At 38.3% G+C, this 14,821-nt stretch overlaps 1 protein-coding gene across 2 annotated transcripts in view; it reads left to right on the forward strand.

Annotated features, from left to right (window-relative positions):
- The window catches only part of LOC135124509 (nephrin), a 336,173-nt gene that overhangs the window by 144,342 nt on the left and 177,010 nt on the right, over positions 1 to 14,821 (forward strand). The window contains exon 2 of one of the 2 annotated variants that reach the window (XM_064049621.1): positions 2,987 to 3,022. The exons of the other annotated variant lie outside the window; for it this stretch is intronic. Coding sequence (XP_063905691.1) covers positions 2,987 to 3,022 — 36 coding nt within the window. The remainder of the gene's footprint in view (positions 1 to 2,986; positions 3,023 to 14,821) is intronic. 2 annotated transcript variants of the gene reach the window in all.

Genomic DNA, 14,821 nt, shown 5'->3' on the forward strand with positions numbered 1-14,821 from the left:
TCTCAGCGACTCAAAGGAAACGCCTTATCGCCATGCAAACCGGCTCCAGATTAATTACCACATCCACGATTAAAGACTCCCCCCGAAGAGGAACAAATTCTGCATAATTTATGTTGTTTGTATTTTAATAAGCTCATATCAAATCGCCTAATCCGGCGCTTACGGACCTTCCTCAAATTAATTCCATAATTTCGCTCTGGAAAAAGTAATTTCACACGAGGATAAATGCCAGCCCTTAATCCGAGCGAAGGGATTAATCCCTACAGATTTCAGTATTCAGTTCCGCAAAACGGGCAATCAATATGAAAGCCGAACTTGCAACAATCGCTGTTCATTGACGCGGAGGGGAATTGCTAGAGCCGCCGCAGAAATTAGTTATCGAGTGACTTTTAATTTTCGAAAAATGCCGCGGAGGAATTTTCGCCCTCGACCGGAGCCTCGCGCACGCTCTATGCCACACTTAAATGTTTAAAAAGCCATAAATCACTGGCCGTCGCCTCGGGAGACGAAAAAGTTTGAACGAAAATATCGAACCGCCATGGCAACTCCATATAATCACTTAAACTGTTCTATTTGTTCTTCAGTCGCCTCTGAAGCTCTTGTTCTATTTTTGCTTATGATTGCTTTAACGCTTCACTTAGTGGCATAATTTGCGTTCTGTGTGACTCGACAAAGAGAGATCAGCTTTTCCTAACGAGTGGATTTTCCACTTATTTCTTTCGCTTTGTCTAATTTTCTCTTTTGGTTCCTTTAGTTTTTCACCCGGGGAAGTACAAACAAGTCCATTACGCCGGAGAAATGATCGCATTTTTAACGGTTTACTGGTTCATATTTTGTAGAGAGAGATGTTGAGGCGAGGATTAATTACTCGGCGGCGGATTCGCCTCCGGTAGGGTGCTCAACTTCACGTACGAGTTCATGCCGTGCTGGAGTGACGGTGATGCCTGAACAGAAATAACGTTATATATTAAGACAAAATAATTAGAATAACATTAACAATTTTACATACTAGAACTACTAAAGTTTATTTTTATTCCAAAATTACAATAATTCGTACTCACTAAAACAGAAGTGAAGTTATCGCTTGGTGGCGGGGAGAAATAAATCCCGGCCGCCTAAGAGTAGTACTGAGTAACTAATTCATAAATAAATTGTTAGTCGTTGAACGAGGACACTTTGGTCGTTACCGAAACGAAATATCGTGTAAGGCTCCGGCGATCGATCCGGAATTTTGATCAAAGCGGCCATATCGGCCCTCGCGAGTGAAATACACCGAATAAAAGAAGTTTCCTTCCTGCCGAGGGTCCGTCGGATCTTCCGCACCTCGACCACACAAATTGGTGTTAGCTCGGGCTCGAATTGAATTTCCCACTGGCCGATGTATGGGGTTTAGAACGACAGATCCGCATTATGGAATCAGCCGGGGATTAACGAACTTCCGCTCTTTTCTGTTTGCTTAGCAAAGATGAAGAGCTGTCGAAATTTAAAGACGCTTTCGCCGACTTACTTGTCCATCCCTCCTACAACCCCCTTCCCTAATTGTGAAAAATTTTATACGCACTCTCCCCGCATCGCCAAACCCCCATTTGCTCGATTCCCTTTTAAAGAGTCGGTTTTGAGCGGTAACGGCGCCATAAAAGCAACAAAAAGTCCAGGTTCCGTGAAATATTATATTGGCTGTTTCGCATTTTCGCCGTGTTCTTCGACTAACATTCGAATATCATTTGTGGAACGAGCTAAAGAGCTTTTTGCCTTTGTACATACGGCGCCTCCGCCAGCCAGGAGTTAATAATATCGAGGTATCAAATCGACGCATGCACGCTCCGGGATCGCGGAAGAATATCATTTGGGGTTTGCGGAATGGTGATTTTTATTTCCACGGTAAAAGGCCGACGCCCCACTTGCTAACTATCAGATGTTGCTATAAACATTTTTTGCGGCCCGGGCACAAATTGAACACGTGACTGCGCTAATATTGGTTCTGCAGGAGAACCACGCGCTGTCGGGTAATGAAGTGCCAGAATGGATCCAGAATAACGCACAGTGTGGATTTCGATCCGCTTATACTGGAGAAATTGCATCCAGAAGCCTACGGAATTTTTAGTCGAAAATAAAATAAAACATATTAGCTGTAATAGGCAACAAATCTGAGTAGAAATAAAACTCAAATATTAGTTACTCCTACTATAGAAGCGAACTACGTTTAATTGTTATAAAGATTTCCAAGCAACTGCTGAATTGGAGCACCGATTGGTGAAAAACTGGTGCCCGAGCTGCCCGTCGTTCGTCACAGAAGTGCCAGCCATCTACGATTAAAATTAATCCTGGAACTTTCAAATTATTTCTGTTTATGTTGGCTACCCACTGCGTTTAATCGTTTAATCTGCGTAGCCCCCCCCCCCCTGACGGTGTCCCCGTATTGAATGAGAAATAAATTTTTGTATCGTTATCGTCCCGACAAAGCCACCGTTTGCACGAACTCATTTCCCCGAAGGCCATAAGTTGCACCGTATCCAGATAGTTAAGTCATATTACGTGCAAAACCGAGATAAAGGTTTCGCTAGTTACAATAAGCTTTTGTCTGTGTGAATGGGACTCATCGCTTCATCTGTGCGATTCCGCTGTTTCTTATTGTGTTTGCGAATGCTCACTTCCATTCTTCACCTGTTTCGTTCCATTGATGTTCCATCATTGATCTTTTGTTAATATTGTGCTCGAAGAGTTAAGGCGATATTAAGTTGCGGCAACTCTGCCGGAAATTTAATAACCAGCTAAAATGCTCCAGTCAATTTCCAATACGAGCAACTTATTGAAAATATGCACGAAATGGAATCGTTTCCAGGGCTGACGTTTATTGGAGTTTGTCTCATTTGCTCATTTATTCAAACTCAACGACTGTTCTAGTATTTCGTTCAAATCAAATGTTATAAACAGTCATGAAATTAAAAACCACTGATATTAATTATGTATGTATTTTTTGTTCTAGGTAAGTCCGTTGGATCCCCTGGTCGGCAAACCCCAGGTAAACTGCACCCATTGACCACGACAAGTTGTGCTTCCTAGAATTGATCCCTGTCATATTCCGCCACAATTTCCATTCATTTCCATCGAAAACGTCGCATTTAAAATTTTTATCAGAATTCACTTAACCCTAATTCGCAGACGTCATCTCTGGATTTTTCATGATGCGGCGTTCACGTAATTTCCACGGTTCCCCATAAAGCGAATATCAATGTTTGCATAATTTACAGCCGACATTGATTTTACGATTTCAGTAAACACAACAGTAGGAACAAGTCGGAGCATGCTGCATATAAAACCGCACTTTATTACCAACCTAAAGGTTTCTCCAAAGATATTAACTTAGTACAGCGCAGCAGTTCTAATAAATGTTTCCACTTTATGACCGCCTCATATTTTTATTATCATTCTATTAAGTGTCGCGTATAATTTATAGATTTATTTAGCGTGCGTTTTATCAAAGAGATAACTTATAATAAAGTTAACTGCTAAATCAAACGGTCGTTACGAGAATGGCTCGACATAACCATAAAATATTAATAGAGTTGTTGGGGAAACGTGTCGTTACAACGGCAAGACATTGTCGATTTCTTTCCTTAATGAAAAAGGATCTTATTTTTCGAAGGGTAAAAAACAAACGCTGCTTTAAGCACATTGCGGCAAGATGACCGAAACCACATGTGGGGCAGGCTTACGTATGTTCACACTCGAATAGGTTATGTCGGTCAACTTTTCCCAGTATCGCTCTTTTCGAATTTGCCTGATCCTTTTACGTGATTTCCACTTGAGTATGTTCTATTTGTAATAATAAGGTCCAAATTTATCGAATTGCTAATTTTGTTTTATTCACTATTACCGTCTTATTATTATTATTGATATCGTCTCAAAATTGTGCTAAGTAATTAGACATACCAAAAGTTACCAAAAATCGAACTTTCCCTTAAGGCTTGCAACTTTAAGCCATAGCATATTTATATTGCAAGTAATACGTTAAACAAGTAGTGTTACGATAGTGTTCGGTTGTAATATTTTCCGCGAAAGAATAAAAGCTAATCTTTTGTAATAAATGTCTATGGCAACTAGTTCGAAGTATTAGAAAGTGTAACAGACTTGTGGTTGATCGTCGATAAAGATTTAAGTTTTAAAACCCGTATGTAATAAGGTTAAACGATCATAAAACTGCTATATTCAGATTAGCAAGTAATAGATTTTAAACTACGTGAAAAATTATGCGAACCGCTGGTATTACCATTCATTAATTACTGTATAAGAGTTATTATTCTTTTATTAACGTTGCAACGAAATGCAGACTCCTGCATATTTATATGTTGCCTTAGGAAACACGACCAAGTGTAAGAAAAATTTCAAAATTAGGTTAACAAAATTGATAGATTATACTTTTATTGTACATATATGATAATACAGGGTTTTTATAAATGATTGTAAGGACATAGTTGGCCAGGAATTTTAAAAATCCCGCCTCGCTGAAATTATGTCTCATTATGACAGTTCGCCAAATATATGGAGGACACAAAATGTTTTATTCCTCCACTGACAAAAAAACAATAAAAAAAAGCTGCTACTAAGTTGCGCAGGTTGAAGACCTTCTTAGTGCTCAGCTACAAAAAAAACTTTCTAAACTTTGAATGAAATCAAATGAAACGTTCTGAATCAATACAAATATTTGAATATCACAAATTTAATAGAAACAAAGCAAAATGTGAAGTAAAGTAACTGGATCCAAATACACAAGTTATTACGGACGTTTGGCGACAAATTTAAATTATGGCAGTCAACAAGAGAATAAAATTTTAATAAACACAGCAAAATTACCCAAAAGGGACGTTGTAGCAAGAGCGGAGTTTAGGGCTCCTGGTTGTGGCTGTTCTCCCCCCACGACGGTGATTCTGTTCTATCCTATCGGCAAGCACATGCCACCCAGCATCCCTCCATGAGTAGGCAACATGCCGCGCGGAAACAGACCGTTACGGTCACAAACTCGTGGTAGGAAATCCCGGCTATTGGGCCAAGCCGCAAGCGTCACGTCATCCCGACCGCTCCCCTGACTTCTTTCCTAAGGCTGCATTCTTTTGTGCAGATGGCGCAACCGCCAGCTCGACAAGGAATCGCGCACTCCGCTTTCTCAACGTGTTTCTGTGTTATTTGCCCTCAATTACAAGTATTAAAGTTTCAAAAGAGCAATAAACAACATTTAAATTCGCCACACACTCTTATGAAATTTGAAACACCAAAGATTTCTTATCTGAGATTAAGATTGACAGCAGACAATTTTATGATGGAAGCATTAATGAATAAAATATATACAAAACAAAAAAACTAGCAAAGATTTATAAAAACAAAAAAAGATCTGGTGTGAAGTAAAACGTGTGCTGGCAAAAAACAATTTCGTGAGGTTAGTAACTGCAGAGCATGAAAATTTACGTTAAATTTAAATTATACAGCAAAGAAAATTACTGAGGCTAAAATTGTGAAGTGAAAAATTGCAAAGTTAAGAAAATTACATGAGGTTAATATTTTATGTCCATTTGAGTTATTGTTTAATTTTCAAAAGTCAAACTATTCAGTTGCATTCTGGGCCATTGTTATTTATACATTCCCCGAAACAAACACAAAAAAAATGATGGCAGACAATCTAGAGGTTCAAAATGGCGTTGGACGAATGCGTCGTTCAAAAAAATGCGTCAAAAATATGTCTCCCAGAAATGTGATTCATCCTGTGGCGCTGTGCAAATAATAGTCTAAATAAAAGGAATAAAATGCACGTTCCACATGACCCACAATGTTGTTAATTGTTCAATAAGATTTTATGGACCAAACATGTGCGCAATTTGAAAATGCTCTTTCAACAAGGCCGCTGCCAGAACAGAGAATTTACCTCATGTTAAATTATGCCACACTTTATCAACAATTCAAACAAAGAATTTACATTATGTTAAATTATGCCACACTTTATCAACGATTCAAACAAACAATTTACTTTATGTTAAATGATTCCTTGATCCGAATGACTAGTTATTAAAACCATTAGCTTTGAGAGTTTATATCGCGGACTGTCTCCAGCTTATCCCAAACTTGACAATCAAACAACACAAAATGTGTCAGGCGTTGCGAGAAAAGCTTCTCGATGATGTAATGTTCCACGTTGCGAGAAAATGCCTGGGTGATACAATTTTCCACGTTGCGAGAAAATATCTCGGTGATGTAATGCTGATATGATGATAATAACTGCTTAAGGAAAAAAATTTTTAATCCCCCCCCCGAACCTCAGTCCAGGATATTATGAATTCTACCGTACCTTCGCGGTCTTTTCCCAGAGTGGCCAGAGTGGGGCAACTTTAGATTGAATTTAACAATCTTGTGTGAGGAATTAAGAAGTGCTATAATGTAACACTTAAGTATAAGCATCCAGAAACCTAATTCATAATTTGGTAAACAAAGAATAATCTGAACAAATCTAATGTTTGTTGAATTGTGTTAGAACCAGTAACGATTAAAATCCTAACATGAACTGTGAATTTACAAACAATAAAACAACAACAGTTGAAAATTCACTTATTTTCGCTTAGAAAAACCGTAATAATTAGCTACGCGTGTTGGGGAAACCTGTGTCATCGCAATCAGTTCGATTAATTGTCGTTAAATAAAGGCTTCCTCCTTTTTATTAACTACCAAACCAACTAAACTTAACCTAGCTTTCTTGCCGCGTGTTTTCACCATGCTTTCACTCACAAAACCCAAACAACAGTGACGCGCCTCGCCCCTCTAGCCACGAAATCAACTTCCACCAACCATCTCAACAGAAAATTCCCTAGGAGAGCTATTAACTACAAAAAAGAACTAAACGTGCACATGGTTGCCTATGTTTAACGATTTTCTTGATTGAGTTTTTTGTTCAAATTCAAATTATTCAAATGCGATTTCACGCTGCTGTTAATTTTTTTCAGCACGAAATTTTATTTCAAATTCGGTCACCACAATATCTGGCCAAATACCCTGCTTTACAAATTCAAGAAACATCGTTACAGGCTCACTTTAGAAATGCAATCAGCAGATTTTTTCGAACTGGCAGTGTCAACAACGGGAAATCCCCTGGAAAACCTTCAGTATCTGAGGAAGTTGTTGACGATTTAAGACAAGATTGTCTCAGCAGTCAGGAGTTCTTGTTACAACATGAAATTGAACAATGGGTCCAAAGCATTGACGAAAAAAAGTTACAGAACATTTTTGAAATTAAAAAGAGAGTGATCATGTGTCTTGAACAAAATCGTGAACATATTTAACATTTACTGTGATGTTTAACCACAATAAATTTTTCTTTTTATTGTAATGAATAAGTTTCATTTTTAATAAGATGTTACGCATTTAGGTAACTAGTTATACAGATGCATGTGGTATCTGTCGTAAATCATTGAGCATTTAGTAAAATCCGCTTACAGTGATAGGCGGCACGCTTCCATGATGCGACTATTGCGGTCTTGGCGAAGAGGGCACCTTCACGCCACAAGGTTTGGCACCCTCTACGGAAGTTATTACATGGGCGCCAGCTCCCTCCCTGGAAAGGAAACATCTAGGGTACTCTAGCCGGAGAAACGAATCTCCAGTGGGTGTCTTAAGCACGATACGAAAGGGTTTAGAAACTCAAAAATGGCGTTAAAAGAACACAGGCACTTTCTTCACACTTCAAGGATGGTTTCCACACAAGTGATAATTCCTTCGAAGATTCCCTTTCATCATCGACTTGCTTTCTGTCTTCATTATGAGACTGTAATATTCACTACGAATTTCACGACTTATTATTTCGAGCTTTTGAAGTTAAATGAGCCGCGTTTTTGTACTTCAGTCTATATTAGAACTTAATTTACGACATCGTAAAAGAATACAACTCAATTAAAGTTTTCAGATGAACCTCTCTGTGAATAATTTTCCAATAAAAAATTTAAATTTAGAATTAACAATAATTTGTTTACTAAAAAAACTTATTTTTCAAAATTAGACGTTACTTTAAGCATGTCGCGGCAAGATGGCCGGGACCAGATGTAGGGCACGGTTCCGGATGTTCACAGTCGAACAGGTTATATCGGCTATGATTAAGCCAACTTTTCCCACTATCGCCGGTAAAGCAGTCTGCACTCCAGCAATAACTTCCTCCTGCCCCACACGGCCATTATTCCTCCGCATCAGCCAGAACCGTCCCGTCCCCGCGCCGCCACGCCGCGTGAATTTAATTCCATCGGATCGAGCAGACAGAGCGAAGTTTGCGTCGAGTACGTCTTAGGCGACTAATAATTTGAAACTAGCGCCAAGTTTGTTAGGTAGAACAAGAACAAGAAGTGTCGAGTAGGTTCAGGGCAGCGTTTTAGCGGCGGCCTTACGGCCGCAACTTTGCCGACAGGACGTTTATCCTTATTTGAAATGCCGACTCCTTTATCCTCAACTTTCCGGAATTCAACTCTAGAATTAACGTCATCTTCAGAGAGGTTTGTTTTACGCGACCTGCCATTCAAAATCCGCCGCAACCGCAAACTTGCCGCTTAATCGCCGGTTACGCTCAACTATTTCGGTGAGCTTTGACGAGTGAGCTGAATAGTTTTTAATGGGGAGGGTGGTGGAAAATTGATGGCATTTTTGGGCAGAAATGGGTCGTTAAAGCAACCTGACTTTTGGCCACGTTCGCTATTGATTTGGCGTGACACGATGAATCTTCAATTTACCAAATGTAGCTAGCGCCATAATATGTTTCTTAATTATTTCCTCGTATTTCGCAATAATTCAGAAATTCCTGTCAGAAACAATAAAACCCGCTCAGACCGGAAAAATAGTTCCACAGGAAGCGATTCTTAAACTACTTTGGTGCTTTCCACTGACATCGAATGTAATTTTGAAGTAAGTTAATGTCCTGGACATAATAGATATAAATTGTTCTATTTTATCCACATTGATGGGAGCTACGACCTCAACTTGACTTCCTAACATAGAAAACTTAAAGAAATCTTTCGACGCCTCGTCCAGATTTATACCGAGCGATTTATCACATCTGCTTATGCACATAAAGCACCACGGATCGATGCAGGGCATATTTTAACTCCGCTCCAAATGCAAGAAATAAGCGTTACGAAAAGTAATGACGACAGAATAAAATATGTCTGAATGAGAGAAAAACAAAGCCGGAAAAAGTGGAAATGCTTCTTTATTGACTGCAAGCGAGCGCTGGAGTCACTAGATGGCGCCATCGACGGAATTAAATAAAACACACTCGACGAAAAATTTAGATCCCATCTGTGGCTGAATGAATACACAAAAGATCAAAGCTTCCTGTAAATAGAAAAGACATTAGGAGCTGATGAGATGGTACTTTTACTTTATGTTCTCTATTTTCTACTTTAAAGATGTCATTTGGCTTTTGACCACATTTCGTTTATAGCTCTCACTCGTCTCCAAGAAGCCATAAAGCAGGTGCTAAACTCAGATGCACATACAAAGAAAAAAATGCATCGCAGATAAGTAAAATGGTTTTAGTATCGTACGTAGTTCACTTACTCTTTATACTGCGTATTTTTGTTTTATTTTCAGAAATTAAGTCACACAATTATGCGCCAATGACGCAGGTATTTATTTGCGCAAAAGTTCACGAAGTTGTCAACGTTTGCTTTGACCTAAGAAAATAAATAAATACGTGGCGAGAATGCGGTGCCTATGTAATTACCCTTTGACAGGTATCTATTTATAGGGCAAAGGCACTGGATTAGTAAACCCCTCAATTAACTAGGGAGAGGACCGGCCCGGAGAACTGTCAGCTAAATAAACATCTGCGTTATTTAGCAAGTCAAAGATAATGTTTTGTGTTGAGGTGAGAGATAACCAAGTCGCTGTACAATATTTGGGGAACTTTAACTTTAAAACTTTGTTTTGCAAAATGGTGTAGCGGTTAGCTGTTAATAGTCTACACGACGTGGCAGGCGTTGAAATTGTTCTTTACAAAGGTATTTCTGTTGTTATTAGCAGAGGCTAGTAGGGTAAACGCATCAAACTGGATCCTCAAAACTTCAACGTTGTACATAGTTTTACTATTTGTCAGAACGCAAGTCCATTATTTGTAAAAAACCGTAATTTTTTGACATTCTGTTGGGCTATGTTTTTACATAAGTGTATTAATAACAAAGTATATGTTAATAATTAAAGTACTCCTATTTTTTTTGTAACAAATTCCCAAAAGCGAGATGATCTTTCCAGAAAACGAAGCATTTCGAAATATTGGCGTTCAAAATATCTCAAAATTTACCCCCTTTTATTTTTGTGATTCATGGAAAAATAACAGAAAATTTCAAAAAATTAAGCCATATAAAACTTCTAACGTTGGAAGCAATGAAAACATTTTTTTGGTAATTATCGTATCGTCGCTGCCCGAGAAGACATCAAAATTTTCAAAAAAAAGAGTGCGTCGACCCAGGGACGCATGGTTGGAGTTTTAACTCTGCGTTGTCAATTTATATAAATTAAACATGCATACGCGGCGAAGTCATTAATTTTCTCTTAAAAAATAATAACAACCAAAAATAATTTGCATTTGTATTTTCTGATAAAATGATGAATAATGATGATGATTTTATTTATTTATCATATAGAATTATCATAATTAATTATTATAATAATATTGTATAAAAAAAATTAAAGTACAATGTGTAATTTACCAACCAAAGTAACAAATAAATATTTACAAATGCTCCAGAGAGCAGTATATGAATTTATTAGATTTAAAATACAAATTACTGTTCAATCAGAGCGTTATCGCCTTCAGTATCTTTATCTCTATCATTTAATACAGTTATTAGTAGCCTATGGTGACTAAAATGAGTGATATAAATATCAGTTCTTAAATGAGTAATAAAACGGCATCAATTGTTGTACCTAATTTAGTCGTTGGAACAGTCAAACGAACACATTTTATTAAATAGTTGTAACATGGACCGTAGGGCCCTCTCGATCACGTCCACGGTACTCTCGCGCTCCCACTCCACTCCGCCCAACTTCGCTCGAGTTGTTAGTTACTACCGCTGCAAACAGGAGGCGCTGCCCGTCAACACCTACGCACACTAATCGCCTCACTGCAACACACCTGGATGCAAGAATAATTCGTCAAGCAACATCTGCATTCAGATAGAATTCCGAGAGTTATCTGTCCATCACTTCAGCATCCTGAGGGTGGTTGTGGTCTAGAGGCGTTTCATGTACAAATTCTTTGACAGTTTATTTCTCTCTCTCTCTTTCCATAGCGCAGCGTTACATGCCAATGTTCAGACTCAGTCCAGACCGGTCTCGGTGACCTCGACACCGACACCGACACCGACACCAACATCCTATTCCGGCGTACGTCGTATACGTGTTCTATAATACGAAAAGAAAAAAGTTAAAACCCCAAAATCTCCCCACTTAACATGTTTAAACAATTTTTGTTTCAGAAAAATTTACGTGGAACGTCTACACGACACACGAATATTTATGAATCGACCACAGCAAGCTGTATTTTCTTAATTTATAACAAAAAAAAATTGGTCTAAAGAGTTTAGACAGTACTTCCCTCGCTGTCGGAAACTTGACGACTGCATGCCTATTGTGTTTTTTTTTCTCATTACATTTTTGTAGTGGGAATTTAAAAAAAAATTGTGATGACGTCATCAACATTTTTGCAAGGACACGTATATCAGTTGGGATAGATGTAGTGTAATACTAAGAATAAAATTATTGTATTCCCAAATTTTCGGGAAAATGAATTGGGTCGTTTTGAATATTGATTTCTTATAATCAATAAAATAACGAAACAATTTACTCAGGTATACGGCGCCGGTGTGTAATATCTAGAGAGCGGATTTCTGTCGGGCTAGGCAAGGCCAAACTCGGTACGGCTCGTACGGGATGCGAATTTATTGCGATTGCGGACGCACTTCGTTTATTTGAGATTAGAATAAAGCTGTTTCGTTGCACTCTGCTGTTAATTCCCGTTCTCATTTACTTAGCCGTTTGATTAATAAATCGTTAATTATATTTATGGAATTAGCACCGATTAAACGTGACGTAGCCCGACAAAAATCCGCTGTCTGGTAATATGAAAGGCAACTGAAAATCGTTTATGTATAAACATTCTTAATTTAAGATGACAAGCGTAACAGCATACGTGAGAGTCAAACAGAGAAACTGTAAACAAAACGACCATCGGTTTTATTGCTTCGACTTCCGCTTATTATATAAAACATTGGGTTTTATTTTAATTCTTGACGGTGAAATTCACAATTGGTTGATTATAAACATGTCTATTCCACATTCGCGGAACCAAGTGAGCGCATAAAACAAATGCAGGTCTGTAATGTTAAAGTCGATGTAAATAAGCGTGCTACCCTTATGTTTCAACCGAGTTTTTCCTTTAACAAATTTTGTGTCTACCAAATTGGGTTGGTTGGGGTGTAATACTAATAATAAGTGTTGCCTTTAATCGGTCGAGTACTTTCGGAGATTATCTGTCTAATAAAAATCCGGGACGGCAGACGGACGGACAGACGGACGGACAGACGGACAAACGGACAGACAGACGGAAATGGGAGACCTATTTCTTCGTCTTCTAGGGGTCATGAAAGATCGAGAAAACGTAAAAGTAGAGAGTCGGCCGACGGACTCGATTACAATACTTCCTTTGCTTACGCTCGGGAAGTAAAAATATTCCCGTTTTGTTAAAACAAACTCCAATAGATTTCGGAGAGATTCTTGAAGTGTTACGGAATTATAAATAAATGACATAATATCTAAAATGTTCAAATCTTTCAGAAGTCAAATTACCAAACCATATCTTACGAATAAAGCACGGTCAAGTTTTGCAACCCTCGTATGCGTGTACACCTGTAATCTCGAAATAACCCTCTTTTCAAAGGCCTTTATCGATTGCCAAGTCCCTTGTTAAATTTAGGCATCTAATGTAGTTTCATTGTTAAACAAAAGGCAACAAGGCGGAAACTACCCGGAAATTTCAGCTCAACAAAGCAGATTTTCAAAAAATAATTTTCTAACTAAACCTCGGACAGGTTAACTTAGGTAGCTAAATGCATAAAGTTCACTTTTCAAAACTTCCAACAGTGTATACGTTTGTTTCCAACTTCCGCAACATATACACTACATTTCCAAAATTTGTTTTGCATTATCTAAAGACGAATGTATGCATTATTTATAGGAATCTTTTAGAATGCGGAATTTTAAAGAAATAATTACTGAAAACGCAACTCCAAGTTGAAATGTTTTAATTCCAAAGATACAAATTACTCTCAGATAAATATTAAATACGACGACGCGACGTCAGGCAATAAATTTGGCTGGCCTACTGTGCAGTCTCAACCTCAGTGGCGTTTGATTCACTTCAAGGTTTATCTGGTCAAGATCATCACAAAAATTGTGATGTCTAACAGTCATTTTTAATTTTTAAAGCAATTTTAATATGAGAATTCGTATAACTCAGGAAGTTGTAGACCACGACTGCAATAGCGCTGGCGATCGGACGGCAATGAACATCACTTCCACGATGCCGAAACCTGGTTATCAGTTTAGTTAAAAAACTAAACAATTTTTCTCCAAGACGAAAGTAAGAAAAACCAAGCTTCTAATATTACAATTACTCTTATGCAGATGACACCTTAACTAAAACTAGAAAAGTTTCCGTCAACCAAACAGTGATGTCTAAACATCACAGGTCACTTATGAAAGCTTTGTTCAATACGAAAATGTCAGTCTATTATTTCCGTTGTTTTGTCCACAAGAATCATAACTTTAGAATTATTGTACTCTGTGTAAATAACACACACTCGGGGCTTTTCTCCGATACCCATTTTTCCATAGGAGAGTGTGTTATGTCATTGACCGATGTTAATAAAAGTAGTTAATAAGTGCTTGCTTTTTCCCTTTGTAAAATAATTTACCAAGGCCACAACGTCCGTTTAAAAATCGTGGGAGCTTCCTTCCCACATCTCCTCCATTCAGTTCCGGCCAAATCTAATCCCTCAAAGTAGGTGTGAGGTGAGCCTTCTGAATGCGGACATAATTAATATCAGGATCAAAATGTCCCAGGATGATTAATTTATCTCGTGGCCACAAATTCCACGAATAACATGTAAGGAATTACTCTGCAATCAGTATGCCGCCGGGAATATACGCAGACACACTATTCCTCGCCCTAATTAAAGCATTCAGAAATATTTACCCGACGCCATGTGCAGAATAAGGGCGCCTGCATTTAAATTTCATACGTGAAATTGTTTACACAGCGTCGCAGAACGAAAAGTGAAAATTCCCGCAATTCCTGCAGTTGCCTCGGCAAGGAGTTTTAATAATTGACGCTTTGAGTTTTATTAGCGTGATTATGATGTAATTTACGCCGAGAGTTAATTTAAAAGTTAGTCTAGAGGTCAACATTCCAGTTATATAAGCAAAAATTACACTTTTTAATTAATTCGTAATTAAAAGTTCGGTTTGATGTGGTTAATGAAAAGTCGACTACTTTCACTCCGAGGAGCGGATTTTTCGCGAGATTTAAATTTAAAATGAGCCCGTGAATAATATGTGTGTTAGTGTTTTAGCGCCCCCCTCGGATTAATTAAGTTTCGCAATTAGGAAGCGCGAACGGAGGTCTTGCCCGTTTGCCAACTACGGTGCTTCCTGCAAGAAAACACGCGATACATCATCATAGGTAGTTCGGCTGCAGAAAGGCGCGACCTGCTGCTGCAGGAAATTGGCATGCGATATATGA

This window comes from Zophobas morio, unplaced genomic scaffold, assembly GCF_036711695.1.
Source record: "Zophobas morio isolate AGI-343-1 ecotype UQ-CSIRO unplaced genomic scaffold, CSIRO_AGI_Zmor_V1 ptg000007l, whole genome shotgun sequence".
Lineage (NCBI taxonomy): Eukaryota > Metazoa > Arthropoda > Insecta > Coleoptera > Tenebrionidae > Zophobas > Zophobas morio.